Here is a 21,066-nt window from a genome sequence, read left to right as displayed (position 1 = left end):
AATTTTTTAGAAATGATAGGTAAATAAAATTTGAATGAAAATGACATGCCTTACAAAAAAATATTAATTTTTTTTATTTTTTCACCATTTATATTTTTAGAGCATCTCTATCAATAACTAATTTTTTTTCAACAATCATAGTCATAGTCATGATCATGAGAAGAGTTTATCCAAAATTTTGGTTATTGTGTTTATCTATAACCAAAAAAATAAAAAAATATTGACCATGAATTAAAAAATATTATTTTTATTTTTAAATTAAAAAAATAATAAATAACTTTTAAATATTTAATTTCTATTTTTTATACATAATATTGTTTTTTAATTTTTATAAATAATAATTAATTTTTAAATGATAATAAATACGAAATTAAAATACATTGTTAATAAAGAGAAAATGGTGATTTTTTTTGTGCTCCGAAATATAGTAAGAGTGATTTCTATTTATAAATCTCGAAAAATTATGAATTTTGGTATGTTTTATTTATTTTTTTAAATTATAAATAATGCTAAAATCGGGTTTTAAAGATAAGAGATAAAAAAAAATTTGGGCAATCAATTGGAGACTGACGAGTTTGGTTGTGATTTTTATCAAAATTTGATAAAAAGTGATACGCAATTAACTGGTTGTGGTTTTAGTCATTGAATGACCAACCAATTAGTCATAATAAACTCACACAATCAATGACAACCGACGTCCTGACCCATTTTGGGTCATGGATAATTAGTCATGATAAACCCACACAATCAACGACAACCGACGTCCTAACCCATTTTTGGATTATAGATAGCCATGCTCTTATGACTAATAATATAATGGCACATCATTTATTCTTATTCTCTCTACAAAAAATTTCTCCTCCATCAATACTCTTAAAAAATTAAAAGTTAGAAAAAAGAAAATGTATTTTAATTTTTAGTGTGCCATGTCATTCTTCTTTCACCCTCTCAAATTTCCACCACATTCATTTTCAAAAATTTATATTTATAAAATTAATTATATTAATTAATTTATTTTAATAAATAATAATTCTTTTAAAATATAATTATTTAAAAAGTTGTAAAATTTAATTAGAGTAAATATAGTTTAAACTATTTAAGAATTGATGAATACTCATATATTTAATAATTTTTGTGCTTTCTTTCGCCTGGCTTGCTATGTTCATATTGGGCCTAATCATCATCTCGTTCCAAATAAGCTCAAAACTTTCATTTCATTTGGTCATTCATACCGAGAAAGAGAAGGGTAGGTGGTTGTGGTTGTGCTTCCAGAGAGATGGAGGAAGCAAAGGCGTTGGCTCATCAGCAGCAGCAACTGATACTACAGCAACAACAGAGGCAACAATTACTTCTCTATCAACAGATGCAGCAAAAGCAACGACAACAACAACAAGCTATCTCACGTTTCCCGTCAAACATCGACGCTCATCTTCGCCCACCGGGGGGTCTTCAACAAAGACCGCTAATAATCTCCAATCAACAACAAATTCCTAGCCTTGGCCAGATCCCTAATCATCAGCAACACAATCAAAACCCTAACCCGAATTCACAGCAGCAACAACTCCAGAAGCCTAATCGTTCTCCACCTAATTCCATAGAACTTCAGATGGCTTACCAAGACGCCTGGCGAGTCTGCCATCCAGATTTCAAAAGCCCTTTCTCTTCTCTAGAGGATGCTTGCGATAGGTCTATACTTTCTTCTTCATTCTTTGCAATATTTTGTTGGTTCTCAACTTTTTCAAATTTTCTTAAATGTCTATGCATTTTCACTTCAGTAACTATATAAAATAATCTATCTTTAATGTAATGAGATTCTGTCAATTTTGCTTTTAAGGAAACTTTCAGACCTTGCATAAATATGTAAAGACTTAAATTTTACTCTTAATTGTCATTTTATACATAACTTTGATAAGGCTTTGATATGAACTTCAGAAATAAGAGATATTTTATTCAAGGATTGAGATTAGAAATACCAAAATTTGTGTAAATGATGTTGAATGAAGCTTTTTATGTAAGTTACTTGCTAATTTTATGTTCAAAGTTCCACTATGTTGTTGTTGTTCCTGATATGTATTTGTAGTAGTTTCTTTCAGGCTACTCCCTTATCACGTAGTTGCAGATTATGAAGCAGAGGAAGACGATAGAATACTGGAGAGCGATACAAGTGGGCAAATAATGTCTCGATGTCAGCAATGGGACCACAATATTGCGGCCAAAGTTTCAGAGTTCACTGCAACATTTGAGAAACAGGTTATGGCCTTCAACATAATATCTCGCAAACGGGCTCTTGGAGAGTTTAGGTCTGAGGAGAGACTGATGATCGAACAGGCTCTCCTTCAAGAAGAGAGACGGGCTGTTATGGAACTAAGGGTAGAGATGGAATCAAGAGAGAAGAAGGCAAAGCAAGACATTATTATCATGGCTTCAGCTGCTTCTGCTTCTGCACCAATACGAGTGAATGCGTTCAGCTCACAGTATGATCATCAAGGAGGAGTCAGTCCGGATGAAATGGGCAATAATAATGGGTGGGAGGCCAATGCAGCACAAAGAGACGAGAGAGAACCTTCGGATGACTTTTTGAATGACGAGGAGACAGATAATGGAGAGATTAATGGGCAAAACGAGTTCGATTTGAATGCCAGGTAAACTTGGGAAGCAGAAAATATTGTTAATTTTTAAATAATCCTGTAGATTTAAATATCAATGTGTCATATGATTGATTAATTAATTGCAAGCAAAAACTTAATTTGTTGTTGTAATATATATATTGCAAAGTGTAATGTAATTCTGTTGCCAAATTAGTAATTTCAGGCAAGGCAAAATTTAGGTTATAGGGTGAACCGCCACGATAAATAGGAGATAGTGACCTTAAATTATAGGGTTCGAACCGATGTGTACTCATTCATGAACTTGTTTGTTTACAATTTTTTGTCCATGGAACTTCATCCGTAGGGTCGGGTACCTATGCCATGTCTTGTTACTTCATCCAGGACTAAAATGCACCTCTTGTTTGTCTATAAGAAAAATCCCACAAAAAATGTTCAACCCATTTAACGATTTTCTTACTCAAATGAATTTAGGAGTGAGTAATGGGTCAACCCAAAATCCAAGTAGATATTTTAAGTTGATTGAGTTCAGTTCGGAATACTTGTGCTATTTTTGAATTGTATTTTTCGATTACTTTTTACATGATTTTTGTTGTTGTAGTCATTTTGACTTGGGTTCATATAGTATTACCTAATCCATTCTAATATTGTAATAAGTTAATTTATATAATATAATTTTGTTCTTTATGTCAATTTCAATAAACCAAACGCACAATTTTGATTGAGAACTTTTACTTTATAATTTGAACCATGGGATGGTCTTAGCATAGTCCAAAGAGGAATCAAAATTAAAAACCCTTTTTTTCATGACCTTTTCTTAGCAATAATAATTCTTAAAGTCGCTGGAATAATATGTCAATGAACATTTGTTTCCTCAAGTATCTGATTCCAGAATATTTTTGAAATGTACACATGAGTTATTAGGGAATGATGTGCTAAAATGATAATTATACTCCAGTTGACGTTTGTTTTTATGGAAAGAGGATAATAATAATAATATTCCATTAATCTTCCTCAGCATCATTACTATTGAGGATATGCCAATGGTTTACATATTCATACTCTCTACAAGTATTAATTTTAAGCCTATAATTATAGACTTTTAGTTGTAAATTAGCATAAATAACACACATTTTGTGGAGAAAAAATTAACTAAATACAAAATTTCTCAAAGAGCTCAAATCAAACACGAATCTCGGAACCACTTTTGAACTTATTTTCTTTCTTCCCGTCTTTGAAACTGCTATGCAACTTCCATTTTTTCGATACATTTTGTTGCAATTTAACTTTCTACGCCAGTTTTTGGCCAAACTTCTTTCGTGTTTTTCTTGTATTATTTCAGTAATCTTTGTAACTATGTACCTGGTCTAATTTGGAAAAGTAATCATTGACCTACAGATGTTTAATGGCGGTCCTTTGGTAATCATAGAGAAGTGTAGTAAGAGTGCGGAAAGTCATTGCAAAATTGCAACGAGAGCATACCCCAACCTTAAGAATGTAGAAGAGTAAAGATTGGAATCACCTTATTAATTAGGCTATTGTAAATTGGTACTCATCTTTCAATAATTAGGTTATTGTAAATTGCATTCCGCAAGCTGCATGTGTTTACGACGACACATTTCCTGTAAACAGATTTAAAGCGTTCATAGAGGAGCTAAAATATATAGCATCACTCCTACTAAAACAAGTGTAAAGTTATAAATTTCTATTTTATTATTCAAACAAAATGAATTGTGCACCTCATTAAATCTCATATTAAAATATTTTTTCTTTTTTAAAATGTGCATCAAGACTTACCCGAGTAAACAAATAAATGAAAAGTAATTTGAATTATTTAAAAAAGTTTCAACAAAACGAGTATGTCAAAAAGTTGATGTATATATATAGCAGAAAGATGCATGGTGGTGGGGTGATTCATTAGAGAATAAAGAAAAAAGGAATAAATTCCATGTCCATATAAGCATTGCTGCTGCTAGCTTTCTGTTGCAACCCAGATTCCGCCAAGAGCTATCACAGACAGCTCTGATCACAAATTCAAGCTTTAGAAAGAAAGTAAATAATCCCAGAGAATGGGTGCGGCGAATGAATGGATAAATGGGTACTTGGAAGCAATTTTAGATGCGGGGAGCAGCAAAGACCTGAAGATGATGAAGAAGAAGAACAAGAACAAACCAACCGCTGGCTTTGAAGAAGGAATTCATGATGATGGTTTTGAAAGGAAGAAGATTACTACTAGTTATAATGAAGTTGACAAAGAAGACTCCTGCAAGCCCTTCAGTCCCACCAACTACTTCGTTGAAGAGGTTGTCAACAGCTTTGATGAGTCTGATCTCTACCAGACTTGGACTAAGGTCTCCTCCATCTCTATTCAAATCAATTCAAATTGAAGATTTTCTAAACAAAACTTTTTATTTATCCACCCACAATCAAAATGAGAGTCAATTAATTTTAAGTAGGAAAATGAATCAAACCGAGTTGTGAATTGAGTAGCCACAACATAGGTTTGTTATAATAAGTAGATGATCCAAAAGGAGATAGAGAAAATTGCTGCTCTTCCATTCTGACGGTACTTGTATATTGATTGAATGCATTATTTGAGTTCAGTCTTACATATATAGTCAGTCTCAGTCCTCTATATATGTTACATCCTTTTAAGTTCAGTGGATGATGCATCTGATTTGATTAATGTCAAAATTAAGGTGGTAGCAACTAAGAATACTCGGGAACGCAACAACAGACTTGAGAATATGTGCTGGAGGATTTGGCATCTTACCCGTCGAAAGAAACAGGTACTGACGTCTCTAAATATATTATATATATATCATGGCATGCATCATGCATGCATAATATTGTTCATTAATTATATCAAAACTACTTGACATAGATAGCTCTGGACAATGCACAAGGCCGGGGGCTATCGAGAAGTGAGAAATGTGGCATTTTTAATCACGATGCTTGGGAGGAAGACCTCTCAGAGCTCTCGGAAGGAGAAAAGGAGAAGGGGGAATGTAACCACCCAATATCATCATCAGATAATAATATTAAGATTCCAAGAATTAACTCTGATATGCAGATATGGTCAGATGAGGATCATGAAGATAAACCCAGGCGACTCTACATTGTCCTCATCAGGTATAAATATGGATTTCCTAATTGTTGTTTTGGAGATGATGAATTAATTATATATATAATACTACTACTAGTCTACATGGGTTGGTTCGAGGAGAAAATATGGAACTTGGAAGAGATTCTGATACAGGTGGTCAGGTGAAGTATGTGGTAGAATTAGCAAGGGCATTAGCCAATATGGCCGGAGTCCACAGAGTTGACCTTCTTACCCGCCAAATCACCTCTACTGAGCTCGACTCTACCTATGCCGAGCCCATTGAGATGCTCTCATGCCCATCTGACGCTACTGCCACCTCATGTGGTGCCTACATCATTCGAATCCCCTGCGGCCCCAATCATAAGTACGAACAAAATCAATTGAGTTTTCATGAATTAAAATCATATTTTGGTTTTATCAAAATGAATGGCATGCCATTTCCACAGATACATTCCCAAGGAATCGCTATGGCCTTACATACCCGAGTTTATTGATGGGTCCCTCAGCCACATTGTCAATATGTCCAGAGCTTTAGGTGAACAAATACAAGGAGGTGCGGGGAAACCAGCATGGCCTTATGTGATCCACGGTCACTATGCTGATGCAGGAGAAGTAGCCGCACATCTATCTGGAGTGTTGAACGTCCCCATGGTCCTAACTGGCCATTCACTAGGGAGGAACAAGCTGGAGCAACTTCTCAAGCAAGGGAGGCTCTCCAGGGAAGTGATAAATTCAACATACAAGATCACCAGAAGAATTGAAGCAGAAGAGTTTGGATTGGATGCTGCTGAAATGGTGGTCACTAGCACAAGGCAGGAGATTGAGGAACAATGGGGTCTCTATGATGGATTTGATTTCATGCTCGAGAGGAAACTTAGGGTTAGAAGGCGTCGTTTTGTAACCTGTCTTGGCCGATACATGCCCAGGATGGTGGTAATATATTATTCATGCCAATTTTTAATCCCACTAAAAATAATCTCCCATTAATTCTGACAATTTCATAAATATATGACTAGTAGGTTATACCTCCAGGAATGGACTTTAGCTATGTCACTAACCAGGACACATTTGAGGGTGATGGAGATCTAAACTCACTTATTGGATCTGATAGGGCTCAAACCAAAAGAACTATACCTCCAATATGGTCTGAGGTAACAAATGTAGATTTTTCTCAGACAAAATAATGACAATTTTTTTCATCTTCTTTCCTTCCTTTCCTTGCCTGATAAAAATATGAATCCAGGTAATGCGATTTTTCACAAACCCCCACAAGCCTATGATACTGGCACTGTCCCGTCCTGACCCAAAGAAGAACGTTACCACTTTACTAAAGGCATATGGAGAATGTCCACCTCTCAGAGAACTAGCAAACCTGGTAAGATTTAAATGTATATATAGTTTTTATGGATGCTTCACAGACGAGAATTAAGAAATATTGATTCCAACTGGGCTGCTGCAGACTCTAATACTAGGTAACAGGGAAGACATAGAAGAAATGTCAGAGAGCAGCTCAGTTGTTCTTACAACTGTACTGAAGCTTGTTGACAAGTATGACCTGTATGGTCAGGTAGCCTATCCAAAGCACCACAACCAGTCTCAGGTTCCAGAGATATATCGTCTTGCCGCAAAAACAAAGGTTGTACCATTTTGCTAATTTTCACATGGCTAATTATCAGTTACATCAATAAATAAAAGTATATATTTGGTATTTTTAATCGTACTCCGTTCTTGATTTGAAACATATTTTGAGCCGTCTTTTTTTCTTTTTTTAACCATTGCCTTTCTTGCTCCAATATTGACACTAACAACAGTAACACTTTGTGGCGGATTTGTCTCTTGAAGGGAGTTTTCATCAATCCAGCTCTTGTTGAACCATTTGGCCTCACACTGATAGAAGTAAGAATATCCATCTCTATTTGTCAACTATGGCTCAAAACCTTGAAGAAATCTCACCATTTATTATTTTTTCTTCTTTTATCAGGCAGCTGCCTATGCTTTACCCGTTGTCGCCACAAAAAATGGTGGACCTGTCGACATCATCAAGGTAAAAAAATGCAATCCAAACTAATCTCTGTTCTGTGTTAATGGAATATCCAATGAAAGTTCTGTTTGTAATCAATCAGGCCCTAAATAATGGCCTTCTTGTTGACCCGCATGACCATAAAGCAATAGCAGATTCCCTCCTAAAACTAGTAGCTGAGAAGAACCTCTGGTTCGAATGCAGAAAAAATGGCCTAAAGAATATCCACCGATACTCATGGCCAGAACACTGTCGCAACTACCTCTCCCATGTTGAACATTGCAGGAATCGTCATCCCAACACCCGCCTCGAGATAACACCCATTAAAGAAGAAGAACCAATGAGCGACTCGCTAAAGGGTGTTGAGGACCTTTCACTCAAATTCTCCATTGACAGCGACATAGAGTCTTTAATCAGGCAAAAGGAATTGATCGAGGCATTTACTACTCATCGGAGGACAGCCTCCTCCTCCACTAATGGTATTTCTTCTTCTAGCATTGCTTATTGTCCTGGAAGAAGGAAAAGACTATTTGTAGTAGCGGCTGATTGCTACAATAGGGAAGGATGTTGTACAGAGCTGTTACCAATGGTAATTGAGAATGTGAAACAAGCTGCAGCTGATCTCTTAAGCTTAAACAGCATTGGGTTAATATTATTAACAGGTTTAACTTTACAAGAAATAAAGGAATTAGAAGATGTAAGGTTGGAAGATTTCGATGCAGTGGTTTGCAGTAATGGAAGTGAAATGTGTTATCCTTGGAAGGATTGTTCTTCTACTACAACAGCTGATGTGGAGTATGAAGCTCATATTGAGTATAGGTGGCCTGGAGAGAATGTTAAGTCAATTATAACAAGGTTAGGCAGGATAGAAGGTGGCGGCAGCAGGGATGAAGATGATATTGTGGAGAATCCTAAAGCTTTTAGTTCAAGGTGCTTCTCTTACTGCATTAAACCAGGAGCCAAGGTACGTAACTTAAGAAACTCACTTATAATAAGCATGTGAAATGATCATGCATAAACCCAAAAGCTTTCTCTCTATCTTAATTTATAGACAACAAGGATAGATGAACTGCGAAAGAGATTACGGATAAGAGGATTGCGATGTAATCCCATATATACCCGCGCTGCATCAAGGCTGAATGTCATTCCATTGCTTGCTTCAAGGATTCAAGCATTGAGGTAAGTCATATCCTATCCTAAGGCCTTGTTTGATGTAGCTTATTTCATATTAATTTCAAATAACCCACTATCACATAATTCAAATCATCATCTAAAATACCCTCTACTTATATATTTATACTCCTAATGTCTTTTTACCTAAATAACCTAAACCAAACAAGTTAATCTGGAAATAACCACTTAGTTATTCAAATAACCCATGATCAAAATATTTCATGTTATGTATGCAGGTATTTATCAGTTAAATGGGGTATTGAGTTATCCAGTATGGTAGTGTTCACGGGAGACAAGGGAGACACTGATTATAAAGATATCTTGGAAGGTCTCCATAAGACGGTTATTCTACCAGGTATTACTGAATATGGAAGTGAGTTGTTTTTGTGCAGTACTGGAGAAAGTTACATGAAGGAGGATGAAGGCACCAGCTGCCTTAGCCTTGTTAAAGCACAAACCCATGAAGTCAATGACATCATCACAGCTTTGAAGACTTTAAGATTCATGTGATCATTTGACACTAAATTTAATTTCGTCTAAAGTTAATGATGATGATATTGCATAAGAAATACTAATTGTGTAGACTTATAAGGAGTTGAACCTGAAGCACAGACATGTAAAGGACCAATACTCTAGCAAGATAAGGTGGCTTGAATTAATTGACTCTGGGGCACATTCCTAATACTTGTATGTATATGTGCACAATAATGAAACTCCAGTTCCACTTTGAACTACATTAGACCAAGTTATAGAATCCTAATATCAAAACATCACAACATATAATGGTTTTTTTAAGTATGGACACGAAAAACAAATACAATTAACTATTTGTTATGAACAAAGACGCATAGTCTAACCTCCAAAAGCAGCCTGATCTAGAGTCCATGTATTTATGCACATTCTACTTTGTAGTCTCCCCACAAGCGCACAATGTTACATTTGAGATTCCCTGACAAAGGAAGAGGGATGAGTTCATTATCAAATGATTTGAATGCTAGTTACCATACTCAAGAACTAAAACAGAGACAAATAAATTAACTGAACCCATCATTATTTATAATGAAATTTACAAAATTTATGGTTGTATAAACTAAAAAAAAAAAATCATAACTAATTGTAATGTTCAAAACGCTTCTTGCGCTTATTTTTATTTTATTTTTTATTAATTAAAGTTGACCTTTTAAAAAAAAAAGGCATAACTAACTGAAATTATTTATTAATTAATGCCTTCTTTCCCATTATTCAAGGAATCTGCCCAAAAACTAATAAAAAGAAATTAATATTACATAATCAACTTCTATAGGCATTTTCTTCAAAGTATTATATCAGAATATTTTATTATCTTTTCAAGATTCAGAGTTAAAAACAACCAGATTACTACACAGATAATTTATCCCAACTATTAAATAGCTGACACAACTAATATTAACCTTTAGTTTTTTAATTTGCTGATTCAGAGACTGGAAAAATTCAATCTCTCCATCTCTGTCAGATATGAGAGCTTGATATTCCTCTTCCAGGGTCTTTATATCCATAGACTGCAGTTCCAGCTGCAATCAACTACCACATTAAATTTATAACACAAACATGAAGCAAAATTAGAGACATCGGCCGCAAAATGAATCACAAACCTTGAAATCATTAATCTTGCATTTCAGAAGCTCAACTGACTTCTTCACCTACATAGATCAAAGATAGTAAATATCACCTAATTGAATAGGCGTACATCTGAACTAAAGACCAGAAGTCATGATATAGTAGTCTCTATGCTTTCTACTTTATAAGGATTTAAAAAAAAAGAAAGGAAAATCCTTTTAATAACATTTATAAGGAATTTACTTTTTTGAAAAAGGAATTTACTGGTGCCTCACTTTGAAATATTTTTAATACTGCAGTACATAGGGCTGTTTTTGCATCATATTTTTCATTGAAATTATGACCCGAAAAAAATCTACATTTATTTGCCAAAAATCACAATGATCTTAAAAATCTGCATCATGATCTAGAAAATAATATTAATCATAATCCAGAAAAAAAAAATCTCTACACCATCTGAAGCTAAAAGTTATGATATAGTATAATGATCTGAAAAATAATCTTTTTACCAAATGAAGTTTGAAAAACAAACTATAATTCTAGATTATGATCCAAGAAAAACCTATACCAAACGAAAAAAAAATCCACTTTTAATTCTAACATTATAAATTTTCCAATGGGACTGTGATTGCGACAAAATAACAATTTTCAAATAGGCTCATAATCATACTAACACATATGAAGACCTTGTATGAACGCATTCAAGGAAAGGAACTGAATAAAATTTTATGAATCTCTACATGATGATAATGGATACCAGTTATGTTCTTTTATACAACAATTTGATGTACAATAAGAGAACTACAATTTGGTTTAATGTCTAGAATTGAATAGTATAATTGATGAAACGGTACATTAAATCAAAGAGAATTGTATTGATATGTGAAGAGAAATGAGAATCAATGGGAGAAGATAGAACCCTAACTACTAGGAAGAATAAAACAAGGAAGAGAGAAACTCTAACAAAAAAAGTATTCAGCTAATTCATTTATTCATTATCCATAGCAACTATTATTCTATTTATACTGATATATTAATAGCCGCCACTTTATTCCCGCAATTTATTATAACCGACAGGCTTTTCAACTGCATACTTCAACCATACGGTTAGGCTTCACAACCGTGCACTTCTAAAGTTGCGCAAAGTTCTTATTCCTTATCTCATAATCTGCTTCTTCTCATCTAATTCAAGGTATTATTCTATTTCTCACACTAGGATTAGTTCATCTCTAATTTTTAGCATATAAGAAACATCTGCAGATTAACCCTAGCATTTGAAATTTAATGATTGTTGCTCTGTCATGCTTCAATTGCAATAGAATAGACTAATTATTTCCTCTCAATTTCTAGATACGCAACCAGTTAACAAACCTTGCTATTCACCAAAACAAGTTTGGATTTTGATTGTGTAACCATATCAAGCTGCGCTTTTTCTGATTCCGACTTTGTCATCAGTTCCTTTACATGCTGAAATTTAAATTTGGATTACACATTAATTCAACTACAAAAATAACTAGCATAACTACATCAGTCTCCATACCGCTTCTCCGAGAATGATATCTTCATCACTCTGGGTTCCTGCAAATAAGTTTAATATATGAGAGCCATTTTCTCAGATAATATTACATTACAATTTAGACTCAAAAAGCTTTCTTAATGCACATACTAAATAGAAAAAGGAAGCTAAGATCATGATATGTGTTAAGGTTGTCATAGAAAGAATACAGTTTGACCGACTCACGCTAAATATATAGCCCAGACTCACTTTAATTCCAAATAGTTATGCCGTCCTTTATTATTTGCTTACATCTTTATTTTAATTAGTAATGTGCCTTAGACTTAGTTAGCCCACTTATAGAATTTCAATATTAAAAGCTCCCTAATAGGTTAGCCCACTGAAAACAAGACTTTGTGTTCCATTTCTTAGTAGCTTTATAGTGTTGTGTAATCCTAATTATAATGGAAATCCAGTATAATATGTTATAACCATTGAGGTAGAGAATAAAATGACATTTTTACTTTGCTTTGAATTAAGGATACAATGGAAACATCACGTTGTATGTGGCTCAAGGATGGGATTCAAATAGCCGATTTTTTCATAACTTCACTAATTCTCGTAGAAAATACAGTAAGATCTCTATTATTAAGGTTAACATGTCAGACTTCTGACCTGTCAACTATTAAAGACTCCATTCTCTCTTTCTACGAAGATCTCCTTACTGAACGGACTAGTGAGAGACGTAATCTCGGGGATTGTGTTTCAACAGATTTGTATGATAAAGGGCTTACATTGAACGGGGGTCGTGAACTCCCGAAGAGATATGAGAAGCCATTTCTGACTGCGACGGGACAAAACCCCTTACCCCAACGATTACACTATTGCATTCATTAGAGAATTTTGGAATATGAGACATTGTATTTCTTAGATTTTTTTCAAGAAAAAGTATTTCTAGAATTATTAGATATATAGTTAGATACTTAAAATACATCATATGATATGATTGAAGATAATTATTATGTGATTAAATTTGATTAGAATACAATTAACTTTTTTTTGGGAAAATAGAATACAATTAACTTACAGTATCCTATAAATAAATTATCTATATCGTGTAAGATAATAATCTCATTAGAATCAATAACTCCTTTCTTTGGATTTTTTAAGTGGTATGATGGTATCACCTTTTTAGAATGTTTCTAAGAATTTTTTTCATTACATCCATGTCACGAGACGGCTTTTCATTCCTAAATTGTGTTGTGAATCATCTTCTAAATTCTCTCATGAATTACTTCTTATCGAAGTTCTGCATTTATCAATTCCAATTCTACATAATACAGCATTCTTTGACATATAGCAAGAGAGAAGCCCTGGGAGACAGGGCATGCTAATGGCAAGGCCATTTGAGACACAATAATAGAGCCAGAGACACAACAATTCAAAGACAATGTCTTAGGAGGCAGAAACGATTCATAGAGAATAGGAGAAGAGGCAAAGTCATTGCTACTGTCAAAGACTAAAATTATTTATATTTAGATGCAATTCATTCATAAAAGTTATTTAAAGAGGTTTGAGGGGGAGTGCATTATATTTCTAGAATTATAAGATTATAATAGATATTCATAATATAGTATATTATTTGTGAGGATACTTATATTTAAGACTGAGTCATTAGATACTATTGTGTTATAATAAATGATCTCTATCACAAACATTATGATCAAGGAGAAATGATATGAATTCACTTTCAATATGACCCTCCTCCCTATTCCGGCCTCTATGTCGAACAAAACAGAATCCATCATGAAAAACTTTCTTTGGTTTAGCACTTTAACTTTTTTTTGTTAAACTTTTACCCCAAACGTATCCGATACACGTATCGGAGCCGTATCCAAACCGTATCGGATTGGTCAACCCAACCTAAAGTCAACGATACGCGTTTTGCCGTATCCGATACGCGTATCGCCGTATCGTATCCGTATTGTATCCGTATCCGATACTCTTTTTTTTTATTTTTTGGCGTATCGGTGCAACACAGGTTTTAAGGCAATCCTTTGCACCAAAACATAGATTTGGAATTTCAACATGCTCTAGTGTTATTTATTTTCCTACATTTATTGGATCTACAAGAATAATAACCATTACATGTCAATGGATATAAACAACCATCCAGAAAATAGTCATAATATTTCAAAGTTCCAACAAGCTGTTGATGATAAACAATACTTCTGTATTGGAATGTTTTTCAGTAAAGCTACAATCATGAACTGCTGGAAATTGCAGAAAGGGCATACTACATCAGTATAATCTAGTCAGAACAGTCATACCTGGAACATAATTTGCTTGCTTAATGAACACGTCTGTAGTCTGCATCAGTATTTTTCATGAGATAATTTGTTTATGAGATGGAAGCATTGGATGATTCAAGTATTGAACTAGTAAAACTACAAAAGAAAATGCCTAAAATGAAGAAGAATAGACTAAAGAAGCTAAGAATAGTAATATAAAGGATTCAAAATTTAAGAAGATATAGTATGTAAAAGAGAATTTCTGAAGATATATACATATCATACAGGAAATGTTGTGGTCCTAGTATTACTATATTTAATTCGGAAACCACGTAAGTATACTACTAAAGTTCTCTCGCTTGGCAAAAAGTCTATTAGAGAAGGGATCTGAAGGCTGCAGACCAACAATTAACTCTTTTCCTCTTCTAGTGGAAAGGTTTTATATGACAGTTAAGATAATTCTTGAGCTTGGGGGAATAGAAGCTGATGGTGGAATTCATTCATGTGAGATGGTTTTTATAAGTTAAATTACCAAAATGTTTGGTCCAGTTGTTGAGCTCCTCTTGTGAGTCTTCATCCACTCCTACACCATGCAACAAATGAGCTTATTCATAAACTAGGGAGTTTAATATGAATACATCTTATGAACAGTACTGCATGTCACTTATAACCTGTTGTCCTTGTAATTTGGCACTCATACCCTCTGCAACGTCAGAATAGTATGTTCTATTGCAATATACAACATAACATTAATCATAAATATCATGTAAGGTATGATCATTTAATTTCACTATGTTACCTTTTCTCCACAAGTTTAGCAGACAAGCCAGCTTTCTCTTGTTGGATAAGATCCAATGTCTGAGTGTCATAGACCACAGAAGACATTACAAAATCCAATATATCTCTCAAGCATGAACCAATTGAGTTAATTAAGCACCTCATATAATTGTGAAGTTCACTAACAATGCATAAATGAACTTCTTGTTCTCTTTCCTCGATTTTGAAAATCCACTTAATAACCCAATGTCATAAGTTTAGTCGTTACTAGATTCATCACTTTTCCCAGAGAGAGATTGTACCTGGGAAAGAGTAATTGAATCAGCTTCCATGGATGCAATTTTTTTGTTCTTTTCCAATATCTGAGAACAAATATGTCCCTTTGCCTTATTCATTTGATCATGGTCCTCTTTAAGTTGCCTTGTTCTCAATTTTACTGCAATAATGGTAACAATCAGGAAAAACTTCAGCTATAGTGCTTCTTTCCTTCTTTATTTAGGGGAGAGGACTAGGAAGTTATTATAAAAAAATCGATAATAGAGTAAATGGAAAAATATTCCTCAAGATAATCACAATTTCAACATAGGAAAACAAACAGACATTGTATTAAAAGGGACATAATGAAATAAATGGTAGTCCGTTTAATGAAACAGAAAAACAATAGAACTGAATAAATCACAGGCGTATCTATTGGCAATGTAGTGATTACTCAAATTGATAGTATTGATAATGACAATATGCTCAGTACCAAAATTATTGACACAATATCTACTTACAGAATTTACCTATACCTAATCCTACTCAGAATAGGATAATAAACCTTCTTTCTCTTCTTTTGCGTACCTAAATTTAGGATTGTAGGTGAGAAGCGGAATGGCCTAAATCTAAGATGAGAAATCAGATTCATACCATTGCATTGCATTGCTCTAGTACATTCCCTCTACTAGTTATGTTGTAACTTCCTCTACTGATGCTAATTACCAATATACCATTATCACTACTAACTAAAGTACCATTATATGCCTAACTCCCCCTTAGAAATCCTTGATTCTCAAGGATTGGACAGACTCTACAGTTACATTTCCATCTATCGTATACAAAACGAAAGAACTCATCCAACGGATTGATGTCACAATGATTAACACCATTACATATTTACACATACATAAATTACAAATAACGTAACCTTTAACATGGAAAGAAAAGTAAGATAAATAAATGTGGAGATAAGAAAAGTAGAAACTAGCATAGAGGATAAGGAAGACCTAGATCGAGGTCTTTCTCCAGTGCTTGAACAGTAGTAATCTGAATTTGCTCTTCGATATATAACTTCTCAGTTTGATCCTCCGCATCTTAGCAAAACGTTTTTCACATATAATCGGTTATGAAGACATATAAAACTACAAATGCTAGACCGAAAGAAAGACATACCGTTCATCTGAGCGCGTAATGCCTTCACGTACTGCAAATAATCCTCCATAGTTAACTAATGTATACTCCGCTCCAATCTGTCACGTACACCTGAAGAAGAAAACAGAGAAAGAAGAAAGAGAACCAGAGGAATCGAGAAAGCAAATGAACAGTCCCTATTACGGTTTCTACTAGTCATTATTTCAATTGTGTTTGTCCGTTATATATATATATATATATATATATATATATATATATATATATATATATATATATATATATATATATATATATATATATATATATATATATATATATATATAAATATATATATATATATATATGAAAAATATTTGATTGAGAAGAATAAAGAGAAATTTTGTTATTTTTTTGGATAATTAAATTGCGTCACTTCATTCTCTCTCTCAATCATTTCTCTATTTGATTATACACTTGAATTGACATTAAACAAAAAATAATAGATATTTGATTCGGAATCTAGGTTGACCCATCCATAAATTTGAAACAGTTAAAAATAAAATAAAAAATATTTTAAACCTACCACTAACAAAAACTAAAACAAGTACAACATTTTAACCAACTAAGCTAATAACATTTTATTTATTAAAATGTACATAAAATTTAATAAACGCGCGACATTTATAACAATATAATCTATATATATATATATAATGATGCTTAATTTTTGAAGTGTCCGGATTGTCGGGTCGAGAGCTGTGATTAATTTGAATATATGTGAGAGTAATGGATACTTGGGTCGGATTATGGGTTGACCCGCCCATAAATTCAAAACGGTTAAAAATAAAATTAAAAATGCTATAGATATGGTTTGAACTTGCAACATAACAAAACAAGTACAACCTTTTAACCAAATAAGCTAATAACACTTTATATTTTAAATTCAACCCAAAATTGGATAAACGCGTGACATTTTAATAATATAAGTTCAACTTTTTAACTAACTAATATATATATATATATAATAATGCTTAATTTTTAAAGTGTCCGGATTGCCGGGTCGAGATCTGTGGTTAATTTGGATATATGTGAGAGTAAATGAATACTTGAGTCGGATTGTGGGTTGACCCGCCCATAAACTTAAAACGGTTAAAAATAAAATTAAAAATGTTATAGGTATGGTTTGAACTTGCAACCTATCAAAATAAATACAACATTTTAACCAAATAGACTAATAATACTTTATATTTTAAATTCAACCCAAATTTTGATAAACGCGTGATATTTTAACAATATAAGTTCAACTTTTTAACTAACTAATCTATATATATATAATGATGCTTAATTTTTAAAGTGTCCGGACGGGTCGAGAGCTATGGTTAATTTGAAATTTTGAATATATGTGAAATTAATGGATATTTGGGTCGGATTGTGGGTTGACCCGCCCATAAACTTAAAACGGTTAAAAATAAAATTAAAAATGCTATAGATATGGTTTGAACTTGTAACCTAACAAAACAAGTACAACATTTTAACCAAATAGACTAATAACACTTTATATTTTAAATTCAACCCAAAATTTGATAAACGCATGACATTTTAACAATATAAGTTCAACTTTTTAACTAACTAATCTATATATATATATATATATAATGATGCTTAATTTTTAAAGTGTCCGGATTGCCGGGTCGAGAGTTGTGGTTAATTTGAATATATGTGAGAGTAATGGATACTTGGGTCGGATTGTGGGTTGACCCGCCCATAAATTTAAAACGGTTAAAAATAAAATTAAAAATGCTATAGGTATGGTTCGAACTTGCAACCTAATAAAATCTATATATATATGTAATGATGCTTAGTTTTTAAAGTGTCCGGATTGCCGGGTCGAGATCTGTGGTTAATTTGGATATATGTGAGAGTAAATGGATATTTGAGTCGGATTGTGGGTTGACCCGCCCATAAACTTAAAACGGTTAAAAATAAAATTAAAAATGTTATAGGTATGGTTCGAACTTGCAACCTAACAAAAACAAATATAGCCTTTTAACCAACTAGGATAATAACACTTTATATTTTAAATTCAGTTAAAAATAAAATTTAAAATGATATAGGTATGGTTCGAACTTGCAACCTAACAAAAACAAGTATAACATTTTAACCAACTAGGCTAATAACACTTTATATTTTAAATTCAACCCAAAATTTGATAAACGCGTGACATTTTAACAATATAAGTTCAACTTTTTAACTAACTAATCTCTATATATATATAATGATGCTTAATTTTTAAAGTGTCCGGATTGTCGGGTCAAGAGTTGTGGTTAATTTGGATATATGTGAGAGTAAATGAATACTTGGGTTGGATTGTGGGTTGACCCGCCCATAAATTTTTTACCGTAATAATTTTTTCACGATTTTTTATATTATTACTCGTGCAAATGCACGAGAATAAACGCGCGACATTCATAACAATATAATTTATATATAATAATATTTAATTTGAATTTGTCAGATCGAGAGTTGTGGTTAATTTGGATATATGTGAGAATAAATGAATACTTGGGTCGGATCGTGAGTTGAACTGCCCATAAATTTGAAACAGTTAAAAATAAAATTAAAAATATTATATGTATCGAATGTTAGGATACACACGAAAAACATAAAAAAACAAAATAAATTCAACAAAAAGAAATTATAATAATTTTAAAATATGTACTCAATGAGTCTTATACTTAATAAATAAAATTTGGTTAAAAAATTAATTAATTTTATTATATATATACCATTATTAACGAAAATATTTTTATTTAATATATGATAAGAGATATAATTATTTTTATTTAATATTATGATAGTTATTTAAAATTTAACTTACAAAATATGTATACATACATAAAATTATAAAATTAGTTAAACAATCATAGGTGGTATTGCGGTTAAAATGTTAACATTTCATACTTTAGACAAAAGTTTGAATCCCTCTAAAAGTAATTATTATATATGGGTGCGCGTCCACAGATGGTTGAGTAAAACAAACATTGGTAAGAAAATTAAAGGTTCCTCCACGGAGGGTGATTCAGAGCATAAGTTCATGCCGAAAATTATAATCGAATGTTAGTTTGAGTAAATCAAACATTGGTGAGAAACTTAAATATTCGTCAACAGGGGTGATTTAGGGTATAAAATCATGCCAAAAGGTGTAATCGAATATTTAAGAACGCACCATTGTAAACCGCAAAAATCTTCCATAAAGGGTGAGCAATAACCCAAAAACATAGTCGAATGCTTAAGTATGTCGGAAATTAAGAATGATTAAAAGTTAATAATGCATATTGATAGATTATATATATGAATATTTTAGTAATGTATTTTTTTAGTATTAAAATTATTAATTATATATATAATTCATAAAATATAATAAATATTTGTTATTTTAATTTATAATATTTGTATGTATATTTTAAAATATATATAAATTAGAAAAGAAATTTAAAAATATATATAACTAAATAGGTTAAGTTTTTAAAATGATTATTTATTATTATTATTATTATTATAAAAAAACAAAATAAGACATTATATATTTGAAATAATATTTTCGAATTGATAAAAAAATTTTAAAAAGAAAAATATTAATATATATATATATATATATATTTAATATATTATTAATTAAAAAGACTAAAATAAAAAAAAATTTGGTTAAAAATAAAAACGATAAAAAAGTATTTGAGACTTATTTATTACTATAAAAAACAAATTAATATACTTGAAAAAATCATTTATTATTATTATATATATATATATATATATTATTTAATTATTTATATATATTAATTTTAAATAGTTTTTCATAATTTATTATTATAAAAAATAAATTAAGACATGAACACTTTTTATTTTATCAAGACATTATATACCATAATTTTATTACCACATATATTTTTTTAATTATTTATATATATATATATTATTTTTAAATATTTGTATATTTATCCAATTATCTATTATATTAATTAATTAATTTTTAAATAATTTATTATATTCAATTTTTTTTATAAATGTTAATTCTTATTAAATTTGATTATTAAATAATCAAAATTATTATAAATATAAAAATATAAAAAAAATTTAAATGAATTAATTAAATTTTTTTTAATATTTTTTATTTTTTAAATAAATATATAATAATAAAGAATATTAGACCTAATTAAAATTTTAATTTAATTGGTAATTTAATCTAAAATTAAATAAAAAAAAATTCTAAATTTTTTTCTTCAAAACTTAATAAATATTTATGATTGGTCTGAATAACTTTTTTTTTATATATTTATATATATATATATATATTTTTTTTTCAAACTTTACATACTTACCGAATTTAAAAATATAAATAAATATTAAATTTAAATTTAATTTAATTTTACAAATTAAAATCTCTTTTGAATAATATTATTTTTATTTAAAATATTTATATATAAATAATATTTTATTTGTAATTTTAATCAAATGAATCCATGCTAGGTGGTTGCATGACAAACATGTGGCAGCATTTGCCTTCTCCTTCTCCCACAGATGACAGCTGCCAACAACTAAGCACCAAATAGCCG

General features: G+C 31.5%; 3 protein-coding genes across 5 annotated transcripts; 2 read left to right on the top strand and 1 right to left on the bottom strand.

Annotated features, from left to right (window-relative positions):
• Positions 1-1,217: 1,217 nt before the first annotated feature.
• Positions 1,218-4,044, top strand: LOC124931907. Its single transcript, XM_047472488.1, has 3 exons — positions 1,218-1,686; positions 2,094-2,642; positions 4,005-4,044. Exons 1-3 carry the CDS (start codon positions 1,277-1,279, stop codon positions 4,027-4,029), a joined length of 984 nt encoding a protein of 327 aa, XP_047328444.1. The 5' UTR covers positions 1,218-1,276; the 3' UTR covers positions 4,030-4,044.
• Positions 2,510-9,618, top strand: LOC124931906 (probable sucrose-phosphate synthase 4). 3 transcript variants are annotated; one of them, XM_047472486.1, is made up of 13 exons: positions 2,510-2,642; positions 5,306-5,395; positions 5,491-5,738; positions 5,810-6,076; positions 6,159-6,645; positions 6,732-6,863; positions 6,956-7,087; positions 7,172-7,348; positions 7,555-7,608; positions 7,694-7,756; positions 7,836-8,696; positions 8,784-8,911; positions 9,142-9,606. In XM_047472486.1, the coding sequence occupies exons 2-13, from the start codon at positions 5,354-5,356 to the stop codon at positions 9,413-9,415; spliced, it is 2,865 nt and encodes a 954-aa protein (XP_047328442.1). In that variant the 5' UTR covers positions 2,510-2,642; positions 5,306-5,353; the 3' UTR covers positions 9,416-9,606. The 3 variants fall into 3 exon arrangements, with proteins under 3 accessions (XP_047328442.1, XP_047328441.1, XP_047328443.1); XM_047472485.1 differs by lacking the exon at positions 2,510-2,642 and adding an exon at positions 4,596-4,957 and having other exon boundaries at positions 9,142-9,618; XM_047472487.1 differs by lacking the exon at positions 2,510-2,642 and having other exon boundaries at positions 5,495-5,738; positions 9,142-9,603.
• LOC124931908 lies at positions 9,581-16,604 on the bottom strand. Its single transcript, XM_047472489.1, has 12 exons — positions 16,496-16,604; positions 16,330-16,416; positions 15,367-15,500; positions 15,087-15,145; positions 14,959-15,013; positions 14,820-14,870; positions 14,327-14,366; positions 12,042-12,079; positions 11,873-11,968; positions 10,537-10,584; positions 10,336-10,455; positions 9,581-9,854 (listed from the first exon to the last, which is right to left on the bottom strand). Exons 1-12 carry the CDS (start codon positions 16,542-16,544, stop codon positions 9,807-9,809), a joined length of 825 nt encoding a protein of 274 aa, XP_047328445.1. The 5' UTR covers positions 16,545-16,604; the 3' UTR covers positions 9,581-9,806.
• Between the last annotated feature and the right edge of the window lie 4,462 nt (positions 16,605-21,066).

The sequence above is a fragment of the Impatiens glandulifera genome, chromosome 3 (assembly GCF_907164915.1).
Source record: "Impatiens glandulifera chromosome 3, dImpGla2.1, whole genome shotgun sequence".
Taxonomy (NCBI): Eukaryota; Viridiplantae; Streptophyta; class Magnoliopsida; order Ericales; family Balsaminaceae; genus Impatiens; species Impatiens glandulifera.
Note: the sequence above shows the minus strand (reverse complement) of the source record. Positions and strands in the feature narration are given on the sequence as shown.

Bases quoted from the DNA above. Each gene is read 5' to 3' on its own strand.
- LOC124931907 (XM_047472488.1), top strand. From the start codon at position 1,277: ATGGAGGAAGCAAAGGCGTTGGCTCATCAGCAGCAGCAACTGATACTA. The intron at 1,687-2,093 runs GTCTATACTTTC...AGTTTCTTTCAG, and splicing joins CTAGAGGATGCTTGCGATAG to GCTACTCCCTTATCACGTAG. The intron at 2,643-4,004 runs GTAAACTTGGGA...ATTGACCTACAG, and splicing joins GAGTTCGATTTGAATGCCAG to ATGTTTAATGGCGGTCCTTT.
- LOC124931906 (XM_047472485.1), top strand. From the start codon at position 4,676: ATGGGTGCGGCGAATGAATGGATAAATGGGTACTTGGAAGCAATTTTA. The intron at 6,646-6,731 runs GTAATATATTAT...TATGACTAGTAG, and splicing joins GATACATGCCCAGGATGGTG to GTTATACCTCCAGGAATGGA. The intron at 6,864-6,955 runs GTAACAAATGTA...ATATGAATCCAG, and splicing joins TACCTCCAATATGGTCTGAG to GTAATGCGATTTTTCACAAA.
- LOC124931908 (XM_047472489.1), bottom strand. From the start codon at position 16,544: ATGGAGGATTATTTGCAGTACGTGAAGGCATTACGCGCTCAGATGAAC. The intron at 15,501-16,329 runs GTCTTCCTTATC...CCATTATTGCAG, and splicing joins GGAGAAAGACCTCGATCTAG to TAAAATTGAGAACAAGGCAA. The intron at 11,969-12,041 runs GTATGGAGACTG...TTTAAATTTCAG, and splicing joins ATATCATTCTCGGAGAAGCG to CATGTAAAGGAACTGATGAC.